At 41.3% G+C, this 19,685-nt stretch overlaps 1 protein-coding gene across 2 annotated transcripts; it reads left to right on the forward strand.

Annotated features, from left to right (window-relative positions):
* The first annotated feature begins 378 nt into the window (after positions 1 to 378).
* Positions 379 to 18,974, forward strand: synpo2a (synaptopodin 2a). Of its 2 annotated transcripts, XM_074662124.1 has the most exons (5): positions 379 to 511; positions 7,027 to 7,178; positions 7,776 to 8,533; positions 10,230 to 13,138; positions 17,138 to 18,974. In XM_074662124.1, the coding sequence occupies exons 1-5, from the start codon at positions 404 to 406 to the stop codon at positions 17,723 to 17,725; spliced, it is 4,515 nt and encodes a 1,504-aa protein (XP_074518225.1). In that variant the 5' UTR covers positions 379 to 403; the 3' UTR covers positions 17,726 to 18,974. The 2 variants fall into 2 exon arrangements, with proteins under 2 accessions (XP_074518225.1, XP_074518224.1); XM_074662123.1 differs by lacking the exon at positions 17,138 to 18,974 and having other exon boundaries at positions 10,230 to 15,243.
* Positions 18,975 to 19,685: the final 711 nt, after the last annotated feature.

A 19,685-nucleotide genomic window follows, 5' to 3' on the forward strand; every position in this document is an offset into this window, starting at 1 on the left:
TTCCTCTGCACCCTGTATTAAGAACTGTACTTTTACTCCGCAGCTTACTTTTTCATTTATTTGTTTATATATTTTTCTATTCTCAGGACAGCTGAAAGATACCTAGTTTTCAAAGTACCATTTACTCTCCCTTCCGTTAGTAGGATGCTGTTCCTCAGGTCAGACAGGGTGAGATACAAGTCCGCGAGCTCAACATGACGAACCACCAGTTGCATGCAACGCCTGCAGGCGGGTCCGTGCGTGGTGACGTTTCCCGAGCGGGCCGGACTCTGAGAGAAAACTCAGATGATGGGGATAATACAGCCGTGTGGTGGGGTGGAGGTGATATCTCTCAAGTGCTGCTGGTGCGGATGACAGCTTCATGATCGCGCTGTGGTGGTCTGGCTGAGGAGCTGTGCGCAGTATGGGCATTGGGGATTACATCTGCGTGACGCTGCGTGGTGGTGCACCCTGGGGATTCACCCTGCGAGAAGGAGAGGGGGACACCTATAGACCCTTAATAGTCACCCAGGTATTTATCTGTATGTCTGTACCTACTGGTCAAACAACCAGTATGAGTTACACCTGACTTTTTCCTAAAAGTTACCCGAGATAACCTTTCTGTAAATGAGGTTTTACTGATTCTTATTTTTAAGTCCCCAGTTAGATTTCAACCGTCGCAGTTTCTTAAGCTATGAAAAACCTCTCAAGAGTCATCCAGCATAAGAAAATAATTAATAAAAAAGTTGAACTATTTTCGGTGGGAGATGACTTGCTCGGAGCAGTGCGTGTGGCTGCATATTTTTGCGCGTTGGCTGTGTTTTGGTGCGAGATTCCTCGGGACCCTTATATGGTCAAGGCCGAGAAAGAGTGTGAAGCTGAGGGCAGCTCGATCTGTTATCACTCACAGAGACTTCAACAAGAAAGAGGTATCACTGAGCCAACCTGGGGAGTGAGAGGGAGGTGCATCAATGCAAAACTACCAGCCAAAAACGTCATTCAAAGCTAAGATATGAGTTGCAGGTATCATTTCAGGAGAAACAAGATTAGGCTAGGCAAATTGTAGTCACTGTTGTTGACACGTTGGCTTTACATTTGAATAACCTGATAATGTGGTGGTGTAATAGTTCAAAGAAGTGTGGCATGATGAAGCCTCTGCATCTTTTAGGTATCAACAGCAACCTTGAAATGCATCTGAACATTTTAAAATACATATTTGAAAACTTTTCCCACCTTGAAATCAATATGACACTGGTTGTCTGGCAATTAGAGTTCATTATTTTTTTTCCCAAGAGCTATAAGGGCTACAGTGTTTTACATGCAGTGTGCATACTATGCATATCACCAGATAATTCAAGTCTCATGGTACTGCAGCTGCACCTCAATACACTTACATTCGCTAACAAGTTATAGTTTGTATATGTATTGTGAAAAAATAATTAGGTTAAGGTACATTCAGAGGTTTTATTGCAATGAGCTCCTCATTAACCCTCCACTGGCATTTCTCGTCCTTAGATTGTAACACATACAAAGTTATCACATTATTGCAGTAATATGGGCAGCTGTTTCTGGTTAGGTTAAAACTATTTGCTGTTGTCAATGTGAGCTAAAAGGTGAAGCCAGGTGTCTTTATTTCAAAGAGCTGTTCAGACTATATATGGCATGATAGTTCACAGTCCCAAGTATTCAGTCTCTCAACAACTTATTGGGAAAATGTAAATGTTTTCTCAAAGCTGCATTCCTTTGACTTAAAACACTCTGAAAAGACAGCCTTAAAATTCAAGAGCAGATCACATCAAGAACGAAAAACCACAGTTTGAGTTAAATTTGTGGTTTTGTTTTTCTTTGTCATTGTTTTATTGGCTGTCACGTGTTGGCATGAAACTGACAATAGCTTGTTGGACGAGATGATCCACAGCCAAATGAGCTCATATTTGATTTGAAAGACTTGTTTTTGGATAATAAACACTAAGTTTGTCTTTATGTATATCAGCTCTTCTACCAAGTGCTGGGTTAAAGAGGTTACTATGACAACACAGAAAAACAATCACTAATATCCGTATGTGTTTCAACTTTTTAAGCCTATTTTCTATCTTAAAAAATAACCCCAAAAGAGGCTGCCCAAAAGCAGTCTATCAAATCTTTCCGGCAAATTCAAAATCAAACATGTTGCTGATGATACATGAGCTACACTGTAGGCTATCTGTAACTCTCAGTCCTCATCTGGAGCGCCAAACATACCTCCAAACTCCTCACATGCTAATCCAAGTCTGTTAGTTATAAGGCAAAAGAAAAAAAGCCAACATACCAACACCATGACAAAAACTCTAAATGTAGAGGCTCTCCTGTGTCTGATAAAAGTGATTTTTTTTAATTCCAGATTCCTTTGAAAGTAGTGGAAACTGTGTTTTGTTTCTTGGGGGAAAGTGATTGTTCAGTGTACTGACAGGCAGTACAGAGTAAGAGCACGGGGTATCCACTCTTAAAAGGTTCTGTCCTTATAAGGGAGGCAGTATTTTTCTTCTCATTTGGAGTCCTGGCTTCAGTACAAAGTTGATGAGGTCACTTCTTTTTAAAGCTACAGAAACTGCACAATACAGAACTTCTACAAAACACGAGCCACAAACACACACTATGAAAACTACAATGAATTACAATTTATATAAAGCTATGGTTTAATGCTTTTTATTGGAATTTTTCTGAAATAAAAAACCCAACAAATTTTACCTGCAAAAATACCGAACAGCTAAAATCCTCCAACCTGAACAGCAGACATTTTGCCTGCTAATTACTGAGGTATGCCATGCTGGTATGTGAAACGTCAACATACATTAGATCAGTTATGGAGCTCTGCATGACAAAGCAAATATCTTAATGCAAGTCAGACACTCTCCTTACAACAAGCTCATAAAACTTCATCTTAAACATATATGCTTTCTTTAAAATTATACTCGCAGTTAGAAGAAAATGCCCCTTTTGCCTTCATGATGTTGACCTTAACTGAGAGAAACAGTCTCTTGTTGCAGATGCTAATTGCACACCACAGGAATCTCATTAAGTTGCCAAGCAGACAGCACAATACATGATGTTGCTGAATTCATTCAGTGCATTTTCTTGGGGATAAAAAAAGTGTTCCTTATGTATTTCAGCAAAACAATGGCATTTTTCTCCTTTTCTGTCACTGTTTCACATCATTTTAACAAATTGAGATTAGTGCTTCAACTATGTTTTTTTCATTATGTAAGTTACAGCTTTCCTGGATGTGACAGCTCTTTGCCAAACCCAAAGTAAAGCCCAGGTACATTTGATTAGATCCTCAGTAATACTGTGCATTGATTGTCTTCCTAATATCTAAACATGTAAAAGTCATGTGAAAACTATAATCACAATGGGATTTTTTTAGTAGCTCTTAGTATCTTAATGGTGCATGCCTGTTTTTAATAAAGACACTCAATCTTCCAATGTAATTTTTAGTTTGCCAAATTAGGAAGAACTGTTTTTTTTCTTGGCAGACTGCATAAATATTAAATGTTGCAGGAATGATCTTTAAGCATGTTAAGTGTCCTCTCATGGATTCATTGAGAATATTATCTTGCCCTCACATACAGCTTTTAAACATGAAATACAGTTGATAATGATGCCTATCAATTTCTTACAAATGTTAGCATGTTCAGTTAGCATGTTACAATTATTTTCATTAGCGAAACTCATCAAGGAGAAGAACAAGGGAATGTTTGAGCAAGACATTATAGTGAATGATAAACTACTAGAACTGATTTTGGTGTACACTTGTATATATAATAAGTAGTATAAAAAACTGCAGTTTCTTGAGTTTCCACATGAGGCTGGTTCCAAACATGTTAACACCAATGTTTACATGCCCAGTTTTACAGTGTTACTAAAAGCAGTTATGGCCTGATTTGCTTTTTTATTCATGCACACTGTACTGGAGGTAAAAAATAAATAAATTAATTAATTAAAATCTTCTGTTCTTTACTCTTTTATTTTGAAAATATGAACACTTACAATAATGCATAGGCTTGTCTGTAAGGGGCAAGACTGATTTGAATGACAGGTAGGTGAGTTGTAGGTCAGTAGGTTACACGCAACCGTCTCCTCCAGCTCTTTGCTTGTGTTAAAAATCATTCAAAGATTGAGCGACAAAAACCAACATTAGGTGACTGACATTGCAATGTTCTGTATAGTTTATGGTTTGAGCTGACTTTTATTGGTTGGCACAGGAAGTAGTCTCCATTTTTATCAGTATCGATCTTACAAAAGTATTTTGTGTAATGACTGATGTTCAGGGGCTTTGATGTAAACCCCACTATAGTTTTCATTTGTATTAACAACATGAACGTATTCTATTTGTTTCTGTGTCTACATGCACAAAACTGAGTTTGTTAAAGCCCTATATGAATTATTTTTGTACTTCAGGCTTGTAAAACAGCTTATTTTAACAACAATAGTAAAGAAACAAGTCTATCAAGTTTTTTGTCTTGTAATGCTTCTACATCTCACCTCTAAGAGGAAGAACAGAAGATTATTATACAAGGACAATAACTCTAACTTTCCCCCCACTTGGTGCTGCTTCTACCTGTACTGCAGCTGGAAAATATTTGCCTGAAATGTAAAAACATAATTGCTTAAAGCTGCGTGGGTCAGGAAACGCTAGGAGCTATGTGAACACATTATACAGTCCTGTGTTTCCTGTGATTTTCTGTTCTGTTTCAACCTATTAAATAGATAATTTGAAAATGAGCAACCCGGGACAAAACCTGTGAATAATACTGTGCAATTAAGGCCCCACACAATCCCAGTCGTAAACTGACAATCAGGGGAATGGTATTTTTTGGTAAGCACTTTATTTGAAATAGTTTTCTTCTTACGTCTACAGTAGCTTTTTGTTGCCTCTTTTTGCAGCTCGTTTCTCTTTACAAGCTACACAAACGTGGTAAACAGTACTGGGGTGGTATCTCCTTCCTGAAGAGTGTCTCACTGTTCGTGTTTGTTCTAAGGAGACAACGACAAATGTTTCCCCTCCTTTTTTGGAGCACGAGCCCGTTGCTGTGGTTCTCAACACAAACCATCCTCCCTGTAGTGAGGAGGGAGTCCCTGAAGATAGAGACACGGGCTGCCTTATAGGGCCTGTTTGCATCCTGTTAACTCTAAAAATCTCACAGGGGTTTTATCTAGACACTGCCAGCTCTATAAAATAACTCTTAAAACGTTTTTGTATATGTATGAAGTATATAGTGACTCTTTTGTTGAACTGAATGCGAGTCATGTTAAAAGCTAACATACACATTTACGGTTTGGTATTAGGTAAGCAGGTTTGGTAGAACTCCTTTTATGTACTTGTTTTTGATGCATCATGTAAAGAGCTTCCTAATGTTGAATCTTTTTGGAATTTTATTTCATAAAACGAAATTTTGAAAAATTCCCCCTTTTCATTTCAGTGCATCTATATGTATGGTTTCCTCGTTTCCATTCCTAGCAGAAGATGTATTTCCAGTGACATCTAGTGGCAGATTTATTGTACTGCAATTGTCATCAGTTGGATGTATGCTGTAGGAGATGGTGTTCAGTTTCTTTACATAATTCTTTTTTTTCCTGTTTCTGTTGGGGAAAAAACACTTTCTATTAGTTTTAGTTTTAAAAAGACTTTCAAAAACATGATGCAGCTACATTGTGTCTAATAAATATGACCATCATATCAATTGGTGAATTAATCCTTTACAGAAATAAGCCAATGAAAATATTATGAGCCACAATCTTGTTGTTGAAGAAAGCCACTTTTTAGAGCCTTGATAAATTTTCTAAGTTAATTTTTTTGAGATTAGTATCAATACAACAGTATTATGTACTCATTCGACAGTGGCTGTACAGAATAGGTAAACTGCATTCATCTTCAGTAAGATCTATAGGATTAAAGATTTTTAAGTGGCTGCAAACAACTCAAGCAAACTAAATGGACTATGTTTTCCCTAGGCTGTTTGTACTGTATATGCAGAATATCTTATAGATTTCCTGAGAGTGTAGTCTCTAATTGTGTAGAAATGAAGTAATCAGTTTTGCCTGCTAACTGCATAAGTGGCCTTTTATGCAGAATTTATGGGTTATTTCTCCTTATTAAATCCTCTTATTAATGAACCATTTTATGGGCCTCAGGAACCAATTACAAGGGAATGAAACCATCAGTCATTAGTGTAACTGTGTAAAGAGGTGCCCTTTAAATGAGTCTGCACAGAGCCGGCTTACAGCAATAGCAAGGAGCCCCACCGTTTTGATTTGAAGTAAACCCTGAGTTGTCGATCGCGCATTTTGTGATGCTTATCTCTGCTGAAATTTGTTGAAGTTTTACAACTTTTTGAGGACATACATATATATATTTTTTGAGGATATACTTTTCTGCTTAAAAAAAAAAAACACCAATTGGTCGGGGATAGCCTCATTTACTGTCTCATAAATGTGGCTAACATTGGCAGGCTTAGCACCACTAGGTAAACCTTGGGTAAATACCCATTCAAGCTAACACAGCCTATATACAACTTAAGATCCATTCAGATCAAAATACTGCAAAACACTACAAGTTCGCTATCAGTTGGTATTAGTATGAATACCGGTAACAGCTTGGATTTTCAGACTGGTGCTTTTCTATGTATTTCTGCTTGTTTCAATAACCCTAAACCAATATAAAGATATAGTTATCCCCATCCTTTCCTGGTAAAAAAAATGGATATACCACTCTAACCTGAGAGAAGTTTCTTTACCACCACTACAAAATACAGGTAGCACTTCTTAAGTGATTTATTGTGAGCCTTTGTAACTAGTGCTGCCATATTTAGATAACATTACAAAAAGGTTATGGAGCAATTCTCACATTTGGAGTATCTCCATTGCATAACCAGTTGACATTTTCATCTGTGGGAGTACATTTGTGTTTCTTAGGTCAGAGCTGAGGGGGAAGCTCTGACTTTGCATGTTGAGAGAGGAATGTGATAAGCTATTTTTCCCTTTTTTAAAAAAAGGTCTCATTTCCCACAGGTAGAGGAGGATGGCCGTGCCTTCCTGGCCGGTGTACGGAATGATGATGAGGCGGTGTCACTCAACGGAGAGCCGTGTGCTGACCTCACCCTTTTGCAAGCCTTGGAGCTCATTGACACATCCGTTGACTGTCTGCAGCTGCTTGTGAAAAGGTAGAACTTCAAATAAACACTGATCAAATGACTAACACTGAACTGGCACCACGACAAATCTGTGCAATATTTGTGTATCATGGCAACTGAGTACAGCCCTGGTGTTCACAACAGCATTGCAAAATAATTATATCCCTTCTGTATTAGCATTTAGATAGCATGTTGGTTTATGACCTGTTCCCTCTGGCATAGCTCAGTGAGCCTGTGACTGTCTGCATAAATATGAGTGTTCCTGTCAGTGTATGTATCACAGAGTTTATGTGAGTTGCCTATGCCTGCTGACCTTCTGTTAGGCCAGTGTGTCAGTGTGTTACCGGTTTGTGAGTCTGATTAAGTGCAGCTGCTCAGCTGTTGCTCTGTGTTTTGCTCTTGTGCTTAGAAGAGTGACATGTCCCTAAGTGTTGCTGCAGATGCCTAAATATTCCCACCTTAAAAAAGCAGATGGTTATAGCCTTGTCGGAGACCAAGTCCTTTACCTTTACCTTTACTTGCACATTGAAGATTAACGTATACATAATATAATTATGGACTGCAGTTGTAATACAAAGAACAAAACTTGTCCCTCTCGTAATGCATGCCTTTCTTTGATTCTTAAAGATACAGCGCCATCCCCTCAGATGACAATGAGTCTGAAGAGACATCCTGTAGTGAGAGGGATTCATCTGGTGAGGTCCTTGAGAGCACCACCCTACACATTGTCTCTTCAAAGCACAAGGATCTACGTATACCTGAGTCCAAGGATGATGCATACAATGTAGACTTGGACATTGAGTTCCCCGACAGGCCCCAGCTGCTTTGCACTGAGCTCCATACTCCCTCATGTGAAGATCAGAAAGCCCAGGTGGAAAATGATGGAGGAACACGGCGGTGCCTCTCTCCTGGGGACGTGGTGGAGCTCCAGGTGTCTCTCTCCGAGCAAACCCTGGATGACATTGGTTGCACATCTCTCGGGTGTGCTCTTGGGATCGAGGGGGGACTTTCAAAGAGAGAGGCAATCTTCACAATCCCAGCCACCACCACCATCACCCCCGCATCCCATGATGTGCAAAGTTCTGTGAGAGAGCCGCTCGGGCAGCGCGGGGTTGTGCTCAGCTCCCCTTCCATGCTCGGGCAGGTGGAGGTCATTTTGCAAAAGCAACCAGCATCAGTGACAGGGAGGGGCATCCTGAATGTGGGTGGAAGTGTTGGATCCCAAAGCGAAGGAGAAGAAGGAGGAGGGTGCTGTGAGGAAGTCCCTGGGTCATTCACTGTCTCATTTGGAATTCCCTCAGAAGAGGGGACAGGAGCAGAGGAGCAGGACTCTGATTCTGAAGGGGATCAAGACAAGCCCAACAAACACCGGGCTAAGCATGCCAGTGAGTACCTCTGACCCATTTTTTTTAAATCTATTTCTTTTTATGTGTCATTGTGTGGGTTGTAGGAATGTGTTCATGGGGGAATCTGCAAGTTAATGGGTTGACACTTAAATGCATTTGTCAACAACATGTGTGCATTCCTAAGCCTGATGTCCAGTGTGTGAAATCCTTAAAATAGTATCAGTCACTGCAGTTGGAGGAGGGTGCTTAGTCCTTCAAATGAGAGCAGATACATCCGGGTCTGACTATGAATACAACAGATTCAAAGTCACAACACACAGAAGAGTAGAAGTCAACAAAAGTTACCATAAATGTTAAGAAGACTTTGAAAGGGTCTTACCATGAAAGCACCAAAAATGTAATGTCTTAAAGGCTCCATTTGATAAGGCTTGATGATTAATATGGATAGTGAGGCGTTCCTTCAGAGCTGTGCTGAAGACATAAATATAACACGAGCACGCTGATGATGCCTGCAGAAGTGGCCCTTTGACAGACACCAGCATGTGCTCCCCCAGCCCTGTTACCTGATCCTGTCAAACTGGCTGCTTTAACTGAGCTAAAAGAGTGAGCCCATTGCTCACTCCCGCTGCCTCCTCCACCTTCAGGTTAGTCTTGCAAGAACATAAAAAAGAACCTTCCCATTTTTGTGTATCAGTCTTGCTTTGTTGGATTATTTGAGGGCATTTGGTGAATGCTATGTGATTGGCCTGTGTATCAAAGAATCTGGAAGTGTGAAGAAGAACAGAGCGTTTTAAGTGGACTAACTTGTGGACTTACACATAAGGACTGGTAAAGAGGCTCCGAACCTGCTGGATTTATTGCATGCTGGCTATCTATAATCCCTGTCAGATCCTATTCCTGGCAACTTTGCGGGGATTTACTAATGTAGTTCATTACCCTTGAACAAGTCAGTATATGACATGGGCCAGGGATTTTCAATGCTAGACTAATAGGTTAGTGTTTATTGTTAAGCAGAGTGAGCAACCTTGGAATAATGTAATCAAAACAGAGGAAAGTTATTTTGAGCTGAGAGGATAACTTATTCTAATTCATAATTCAATGTGCCAGTTTATCAGTAACATTTAAACTGTATTTTTATTTTTGGTATAAATGGGTCATTTCTGTTTGTACATTTAGCATTGACTGTAGTTAAAAAAGATTTATATACAGTGCTGATATCAGTGTGATGCTGCCAGTCTGCATTTATTTTGCTCTAAAGTTTACATCAGTTGCTGTTTCATTGGCAAGAGTTCATTTCAACTCCTTCATTGAGTTTTAAAATGGCTATTATACATTGAAATGTAAATATTCTCAAACGCTTAATTGGGTTGCACATAGTTCAATTTCAAAAAACATTCTAAACCAAGATTTAAACAAATTTTGGTTAAGTTGCATGGTGTAAAGGCTATAGGCCTCCAGCTGACAGCCTGGGTTCATTTTTCTGCTCCATCCACTGTCCAATTCTCTCTGAATGGAGGCATAAAAGTCCGGAAACACAACCAAAACAAGATAAATTATTACTCACTGGTCAACAGAAAAATCTAATTTGTCAACTTCTGATTTTATTTTATTTTTTTAACCTTTACTCTTTCATTTAATGTCAATGCCTTTAGTTCCAGTGCAATCCTTCCAACTGGAGCTAAGGTTCCCTTTTATCTTTACACCCTTTGTAAACTTTTTTTTCTTGTCTTTTCAGGGCTCAGACGAGGCGAGAGTCAGTCAGAGAAGCAGTTGAAGGAGGCCAAGTCCAAATGTAAACGAATTGCTCTTTTACTTACGGCTGCACCCCCCAACCCCAACAACAAGGGGGTGTTGATGTTCAAGAAACATCGGCAGAGGGCCAAGAAATACACACTTGTAAGCTACGGCACTGGAGAAGACGAACCTGACTACAGTGACGAAGACGACGAGGAAAACGAAGACAAGCAAGGAACGCACACTGTTGAATTAACCCTTCTGGCCCCAAGCAAATCTGAACCAGACAAGCAGCTTCTTGCTAATGCCCAAAGTGGAAAAGGTGTTCTGACTATCAACTTGGACAAGGGTCTGCTTGAGATTGAAAGGAGCTTAAATAACCAAGCAGAGATGGAGTCTTTGCCTGAAACCAAGGGAAAGGGTGCCCTGATGTTTGCTCAACGCCGTCTAAGGATGGATGAGATTTCTGCTGAACATGAACAGCTCAGGAGCCAAGGTATACCTGTAGAAGGAGTGGTGGAGGCTGAAAAAAAGATAGCAGAGCACTCATACATGCAGTCCACAACCGAGGGCCACACTTATATGGATGTAAATATTCACCAACAAAGCCAACAGCAACAACAGTACCAGCAATATCAAGAGCAGCAGTACTATGAGCAACAACAGAGCTACCAACAGCAGCAACAGCAATATCAACAGCAACAGCAATACCAACAACAGTATCAGCAGCAGCAGTATGAACAACAACAATATCATCAGCAGCAGCAAATGTATCAGCAGCAGCAAGAATATCATCAAGAACAGCAGCACTATTCTACAAACATCAACGGCTCTGTCCAACACCAAACCAGTGAAATGCAGAGCTCTTTCAGCAATCGTACTGCAAAGCCGTTCTCAGCAGAAAATATGACAAATGCCACTTATTCTCCTGCAATGAGCGGGACCAATCAAGATTCTATGGGCCAAGGAGAGCAGATTGCTTCTCGGGATGAGCGCATCTCTACTCCTGCAATTCGGTCTGGCCTTTTGATGGATGCAAGAAAAAGAACCGTTGGCAAGCCAATGTTCACTTTTAAAGAAGCACCAAAAGTTTCGCCTAACCCTGCATTGCTAAACCTACTCAACAAGGGTGATAGGAAGCCGGGCTTTGAGTCAGGACCGGAGGAAGACTACCTCAGTCTTGGAGCTGAGGCATGTAATTTCCTCCAGCCTTCAAGAGTTAAACCCAAGATTCCTCCACCAGTGGCTCCAAAGCCTGTGATCAACCCCAACTCTCCTCCTTGGTCCCCACAGCTAGAAGTGACCAACCAGGACATGCCTCAACAAGCTGAAAATAGTGTGTCCGCACCTGCTGTAGCCCCCACCACAGAGACTACCCTTGGTCAAGAACCAAAGCCAGCCCCTGCACCTGCCCCTGAGCCGTCCCCTCCTCCTGCTCTCCAGGAGGCTCCTGCTAGCGCCACAACAGAGGAACAGCCCACATGGACTCACCAGGCAGAGTCCCAACAACAGCCTTTGCAAATGCCAGCCAAAGAAGAAAACAGTTACATCAATTCTACCCAGCAGCCACAGCAGCAGCCTGAGCATGCTCCTGTGACGAGCTGGTCTGCAGGGCAAACACAAGCCCTACAACAGCCACCCACCAACTCATGGCATCCAACACAAGTGCAGCCACAGGAACCACCTCCAAGTCATTCGCCACCACAGCCACCTTGGGTGACACGTCAGCCTCCCCAGATCCAAGCACAGGTTCAACCCCCCACAAATAATTGGACACCACCAGTTCAGCAATCTTGGAATCAACCTCAAGAGCAACCACACCCTCAGCAACAGTATCAGCCACCATGGACACACCCTCAAGAGCATCCAAATCAGCAACAAATGCAGCCGGCTTGGGGTCAAGACCAAACACGACAGCAGCCCCAGCCCCCATGGGTACAGCCATCACAAACAGAGGGTCAGCATCAACCGCCATGGGTGACTCAACAGCAGCAACAATCCCAGCCTCCTTGGGTTCAACAAGTTCAGTCAGAATCCCAGCCACAACCTCCATGGGCACAGCAACCACAGCATCAGGCTCCTCATCAAGCATGGCCACAGGCACAAGCACCAGGCCAGCCTCAACCACCTTGGGTGTCAGCGCAGCCTCAGCAGCAACAACAGCCTTCAATGAATACATGGCCTCCTTCACAAACTCAAGCCCAAGTTCAGCCACCTTGGGTCCAAGCAGGTCAAACACAGCCTCCTACTCAACCCCAAGCCAGTTTGAATCCATGGGCACCAGTACCTGCGCAGCCCGAGCCCCAACCATCATGGGCCCAGCAGTCCCCAGAACATACACAGCACCCGATGAATTCTTGGGCCCAAGATCAAAACCCTGGCCAACAACAACCTCCCTGGGCTCAACCTGTTCCACCCCAGCCAACACCACCGTCAAATTGGCAACAGTCCCCTTCAAGGACTCCACCACAGCCAATAAATGCATGGCCTCCAGCTCAGACACAGCCTCAGACACCTGTGAATACCTGGGCACCACAGGCACAACAGACTCCTGTGAATGCTTCAGCATCAATACTGAACCCTCGTCCTTCTCCAAAACCTTGGAATCCACCACAAAGTTCGCCCCAAAGTCGGACTCCTCCACCTCCACCACAGAGAATGCACTCCTTTACTATTGGTCAAAGAGTTTCATCACCCATCAACCCAATGGCCACTGTCTTAAATCCATCATCCCAGGGTTCAGCTTTAAAAATGCCAGCAGTTAAAGGAAAAGGAGCTGACATGTTTGCAAAGAGGCAGTCCCGTATGGAGAAGTTTGTTGTAGATTCTGAGACTGTGCAAGCAAACAAGGCAATCCGCTCAACATCGCCAGTTTCGTCCTTACCCAATGAGTGGAAGTATACACCAAATGTACGTGCTCCACCATCACGTTCTTATAATCCCATTCAGTCACCTTCTTATCCTCCAGCAGCAACAAAGCAGCCACCACCTGGTAGCCCTTCCACCAAAGCCAAGAAAAAAGAAGCAAAGAAGCAAACACCTGCCCCAAAACCCCTCAATGTTGTTGATGTTATGAAACATCAGCCATATCAACTTGATTCTTCACTTTTTCTCTTTGGCCCAGCCGCAGAGGCTGCCAAGCAAGCTGCAGCTAAAGCTGAATGCCCACCCCCCAACCCACCTGTTGAAAATCAACCAATTCAATATGAGCAAATGGCTCCAGTCCAGCAAGCTGGACCATACGGTGCCCCATACCCCCAGCAAGTGTATGGGATGCCAATGCAGCCCATGATGCATGATGGCCATTATCAACAAAACCAAGTTAATGCTTATCCTGCCCCCAATCCCTACCAGCAACCTCCAGGTGTTCAATACCAGCAAGCCTATAATCAACAGTATCAGCAGCCTGCACCTCCTCCTTATCAACCCCAATCTCCTCAGTCTCCAAACGCTTCCTACCAGCAGGTTCCATACCAACAAGCCAATAGCCCTCCCTATCAGCAGGCACAACAGGCCCCTTACCAGCCAGCAAACAGCCCTCCCTACCTGGCTGCTCCCCCAGTACCTTACCAGCCACAGCCTCCCTCTACTTTTGCCGCTCCTAGTTTTACTATAGCAGCAAGGCCTGATTCTGCAGCAGGTGGTAACCCTGTAGCTGCTCCTAAACCCAAATTTACTGCTAAAAAGAGCTCAGCCCAGGTGTGGAAGCCTACAGCCGTTGAAAAAGAATGATCCTATTTGAATCATGATATGCTTGACTGCTGGAGTCAAAGAGGTGGAGCTCTTGCAGTCCACAGCCAAGTGGACTATTTTGAGATTGACTTCCTTAAGCAATGTTGATCCTCACCTTAACTTGCACTTGTTATTGTAGTGAGGCATAACTTGATGGATATCAAAGTTGAGGGAAAGTGTGACTGAAGAAGAAAAAAGAAAATTACTAGAAATTACTAAATATAAATGCTAAAGCGTCTGAAGAGATGGTAATGCAGGAAGGTAGGGCTGGATAAGAATGGAAGGAAAAATGTGAGAGAAAAAAGAAAGCCATGAACTGTGATTGGTGCCTGACAGTGAAAAGAGAGTTTATTTTTTAAAAAGAGAAAATGCTTAATGTACCTTGTGTAAAATAGATGAACAAAAGAAATAGAATTAAAAATGTATCACTTTAAATAATTATTGGTTGAGTAATAAGATTGAATCATTTGAAAATAAAAATTCAGAAGCAAAAAGAAGAATGAGGTCTGGGGTTGTAATGATACTTAACTGAAGGCTAAATTTGTAATGTCAGTGATGTCATAAATGCAGAGATTATGCAACATCTTGGAATAAGCGTGAAATCTAAAAAAACATATTGGAGAAAAAGAAGAAAAAGTTAAACCATTTTATCTTTAAATAAGAAAAGGATAAACAATTGATTCTTCAACAGCTTCTCCCTGTGTCTTCTCAGTAGCACGACATATGTGGGTTAATTTTATTTAAAGCTTTTTTACCAGCTGTTGCGTCATGTTAGGAACTATATTTAAACTGCCTCATGAGAGGGAGGGCTAAGGTCCAGAGATAGTAGGCTTAGATTTCAACTTAAGCCTGTGAAAGCTACTGAATATATCCAACCCTCGTAGTATTTTCCTGATAATAGAAAATCTATTTTATTTACTACTTTACTATCCAAAGTCATCTCTCTGCTTTTGTTTTATATGATTTGATATAAGATGGAAAATAATCAAAGAGTAATCAGCCTATTAATGTTAACAAATCTATGTAGTGCTGCTTTTGTTCTTTCTTTTCCTCCTTCTTTTGTGTGTTCCTCTTCATAGTGCACTTTTCTGTATGATTCACTGCAGTGCCATTAAAATGTCTTGTATCCTTGTTTGGCTTTCCTTTTCTTTCTTCCTTGGGCATGCTTTAGGGTTTTTCTGTTTCTAGTCTGTTTTTCTTTTATGTTACCACATCTCACCACTTTTTCACTGCTGCTAAAAATACTCTCTGATTCTATGACTGCACAAACTTTCCAGTTTTAAATCTAAAACTGACATCCACAATCTTGTTTTAAACTCTGTGTTGCAAAATGAACTCCTTTTTTGACCAATAATGGCATATGTTGACTCCGCGGACAGTGAAAAATCCGCCAGAATCGTCTCATTATCCAAATCACCTTGTTTTACAGCTCTTGAGGTGAATGCTGGAGCAGCACATTCCTGCAGAATGACTGCCTAGTGATGCATTTACAAGGGATATTATTAGGTTGGTGACTTCACTGAATGCGAGAAACCTCCCTGGGTAAATCTGGAGGTCAAGTGAGTGGGTCACTGTTGAAATGTGTATCCGTGTTGTGTCATACATTTTTTTGAAAGGGCAGTAAGTTGTTAGATGGAAATTTCAGTATCAAATTATGTCTTATGTAGGCAGCTATATGTGGAGGAATTCAACCCCTGAAATGACAGGGTTTGAATCCCACGCCCACAATGATCTGAATTTCTATAAACTCAACTTTATTTGTTTCTTATTGTGTTCTTTTAAAGTTTTTTTTGGGGGGGAGGCATGTTTGCTTTTATTAAAAGAATTGCTGAAGAGTAAAGGAAAATGTGAGTAGTGGTAGTGACGCATGCAGCAAAGGGTTGTTGCCTCTTCACATGGGACAGACATCGAAACCACTCTGCTAAATGGTGTTTTTTTAATCATACTCCAAGATCATATTCTAAGATCAAATTGGCATTACGATTCAGATCAGATTCATGAAATAACTTTTTTTTAAATTAAGTGTAATTATGTGTAAATTGGGTAAGAAAAAGGATCTGAACTTAGATTGTTGTTCTATAGTAATAATATGTATTAGGATGGCACTTTTGGCCAAGTGATAAAATCATGCTCCCAGAGTGGAAGTGGGCAGACGAGTTAAATTAGAAAAAAAATAACTTAAACTTTCAAAGTTTGGAATTAAGACAGAGTCTAAAAATATCTTCATAACTTAGAAAACTTCTCTTTATTGATGAAGCTCCAGAGTGATTTTACACACATTCAGTCCAACATTTTTCACTTATTGCTGTTTAATTGTAATTTTTCTCAGAACAGAGAAAAAAGTTTGATCTTACCAAATTAAATTTGTATCATGTAGGAGTTCAACATTCTGAAACAGATTTCTTTGTTGACCTGCATTTAACAAAAAGCTCTTCTCAAAGGTTAACTGGTTTCTGGATTTAGTAGCTCCTACTTGCACACCATTGATAACTCCCACTCTTGATACATATAGATACATATAGATACACAAGATAACGCATACATATACTGTAGTCATCAGTGCAAAGTTTCCTAGAGGAATGGAAATACCACTTGAGGGTTTTTGTATTATTATTAACCCATCCAAAGACTTGTGTTAGGGCCCTAATCCTTTTTTGTACAACTGCTCTCTCCTCTCCTGATCATTCACACATTCCACCAGATGAGGGCAGCACTGTCTTTTCCTGCATGTCAACCAAACGCATCAGACAGCGATTCTAAGGAACAGTAACCACCACAACTACAGAGGCTTTATCACCCCATTTAACCTTTGCCATCTGGGCTTTTTACTGTTTATTTTTGTATACGGCATTTTGAAGTTCCACCACGTGGTTGCCATTCTTTTAGAGTGCTGCTGTCACACAAAGCCCCCCCTCACTCTGGGGAGGCTGTGCACACTTCTCAGCCAATTGTTCCACAAAAAAGTGTGCTTGGTAAAACACAAATTAAATTAAACAGACAACAGTTTAGACAAACAGTACAATAATAGAGTATCAGATCACTCCAGAGAAGTGTGTTGCCAAAGATCTAGTCTCTTCTCCAACATTTTCAAGGATGGTTTGATTTGGCCAGAAGGCAAGTCAGCCAAACAAAAATGAACCCTTACTAAAATAAGCATGTCTGGATCTTTCTTTACAGACACTTGGCAGGAGCTACTCACTCTCTCCATTAGCCAGAGTACCATCCTCGGCAGGCCAGAGGTCAGCCTCATCCTCCCCCAAGCCGCCTTCTCGGGCCTCCTCAACTCCTCCAGCAAGGCAGACACACTGGCCAGAGAGGGGTCACAAACCCCCTACACCCTGGGAGGCAGCCTCCCGCCATCCCCTGGGCTTGGTAGAGGAAGCCTTCCCTGACCAGAACCTCCAGCAAAGCCTCGCCACCAACATCCGTATGGCAGCTCAGCGTAAGATTCTGCCTGAGCCGCCAGCAGAGTGGAAGGCCAGGGTTTCTTACCCAGTTTCGCAGAAAACCGGCAGCCAGACTTGGAGCCAGAGTCAAAGCCGGAGTCCACGTCGAGCTCCACTGCCAACGTTCGTGTCCCCGACAAAGAGCACTGTCTCCAGTCCTGCTGGTTACAGGTCTCTGCCTAGACAGTGGCAGCCTCAGAGGTCTTCAACAGAGGGAAACCTGGGGCCCTCTGTGTCCTATTCTGAGTATAAGAAGCCCTTAGGAAACCAAAGTTACAAGCCTGTGTACAGCAACTTCACTTGGAGTTGGAAGCGGTAGGATACAATCTAAACTATGAGACTTGAGTTGGAAACTGAAACACATTCAAGTGCATGTAGATGATATATTCTTTAACATCTAAGCAAACAATACAACAGAATACGAGTAGAATGAGGAAACAATGAATATTCAAAATTACCATCAGATTTCTCCTGATTTTGATATATCAGTTAAAAATGCCTTCTAGTCTTTTGTCAAATCTGTAGATCGACATATGTTGGAAAAATTTTTGCATGCTATAAAAACTTTATACTGTCTGTTCTGTAGCTGAGAAATTACACTGAATCTGGCCATTAAGTAAGGTTGCGTGATGTATAAGATACATTTGGTGAGTGACGTTGGGTAACATATATATAGAGAGGTCTACTGGGAGCAAAATATGCAATAGCGCATCATAGGCTGCAATCAAGTTTTTCCTCTCAACCTGTGTTGATTTCGCTCATGCAGATTTCACTGTCTGCTGTGACTGTACGTATCTAGCATGCTGGTTCTTGCAGTGATAGTGCACTCTTTTTTGAATAGTCTTGGTTGATTTTGAATCCATAAAACTTGAGGATGTTGTGTTCAGATCATGCAGGTCATTTCACAGGCAGAACCCAGTCAGAGATGCATCAGATGTGCGAGGCTTGAAACTTGAGGAAAGGTTAGCACTCTAACTCAGAGTGTTGTGGGCGGACATGTTGTTATGTAAGCTCTAATAAGTGAGATTAATTCACTTATTTGCCAGGGGGAGATTTAATTAGTGCATTAGCATGTGGCCGCTAACTCTACGGAAAGAGAGAGTGAGGATGAGAAGCTGAGAATGTGGCATCCTCCTGTTGTTTAATTTGAATGTCTCTGGGCGTCAGGAGAACTAATGCGTTGTCACATTGTGTCTGAAAATGTGATGAAGAATGGAGGTTTGATTTGGGAATCTGAATGAATCTAACTCAAAAGTTGTTATCTTAGTTGATGCACTTGAAGGATTTTTTACTAGCTTGTGTTTCCACAGAGTGTACATAATGCCTTAATGTGATTCTCACCAAGCACGTTCATAAACATAAGTTGATCTTATCTAACTTGCATTGAGTTTTCTCTGTACTGACATACTGTAATGGATCGTTAATCATACAGCTGAATCAACATTTAATAGGGTCATAATTAAATACCAGAACTCTTTCTGACCCAGGCCATTTCATGGTGTATTGATTCACTCAAAACAAAATAAATACAGCCAAATGGCACTTAGTCACATATTGCACTGTGTGTTTGTACTCTTTGCTCTCTATTCTAAACATGAAACACTTGGCTCTGGGCCATATCCTTGCCTGCTCTATCATCCCATGAAGCTTTTTTCATGATGTGCCGTCTGGACTTGTAACCCAGGGGTTGGGGTATGGTAGGCTTGGTGGGGCTTGTTCTCATAGTGACCACCAGTTACATAATAAGAGTGAGTGCCTTCTTTGGCTGGACTGTTACAGAAGAGATAAGGAGACAAAGGAGAGATGATTGGCACTATCCACTGTCCTCTCCTATCACATTGTAGTATGAAAAGCCCCAAAAATAATTAAAAAAAAAAAAAAAAAATCAACCTCTTCTATGTTTTTAACTTATTTTAAAATGCTGTTAGTAACTGAATTCAGCAAGGAGGACCTTTATTCCCCTGTATGCCATGATGGTGCTTTAAAGCTGATAGTATCTGATCAGTCAGCAGGCCCTGAAGGGAGCCATGTTTCTGTGCTGGATTTTACATGGTTTAATTTGTTGTGCAGTACAATTCTACTGTACTTAAAAAGGGAACTGCTGAATAGACTTTTATTTTGCTGTAACAGCTGTGTCAAGGTTTTCTTATGTGCTTTCCTGCTAGTTTCACTTTGTGTTGGTAGCTAAGACCACTCATTCCTTATCCATTACAACACTTTTAACAAACTTTTATAATTTTTGTGCCATAATTTTTAGGTGAATGACTAATTGGTTGATA

Source organism: Halichoeres trimaculatus, unplaced genomic scaffold (assembly GCF_033239565.1).
Source record: "Halichoeres trimaculatus isolate MK-OKI-2021-1 unplaced genomic scaffold, fHalTri1.1 fHalTri1_scaffold_22, whole genome shotgun sequence".
Classification (NCBI taxonomy): domain Eukaryota; kingdom Metazoa; phylum Chordata; class Actinopteri; order Labriformes; family Labridae; genus Halichoeres; species Halichoeres trimaculatus.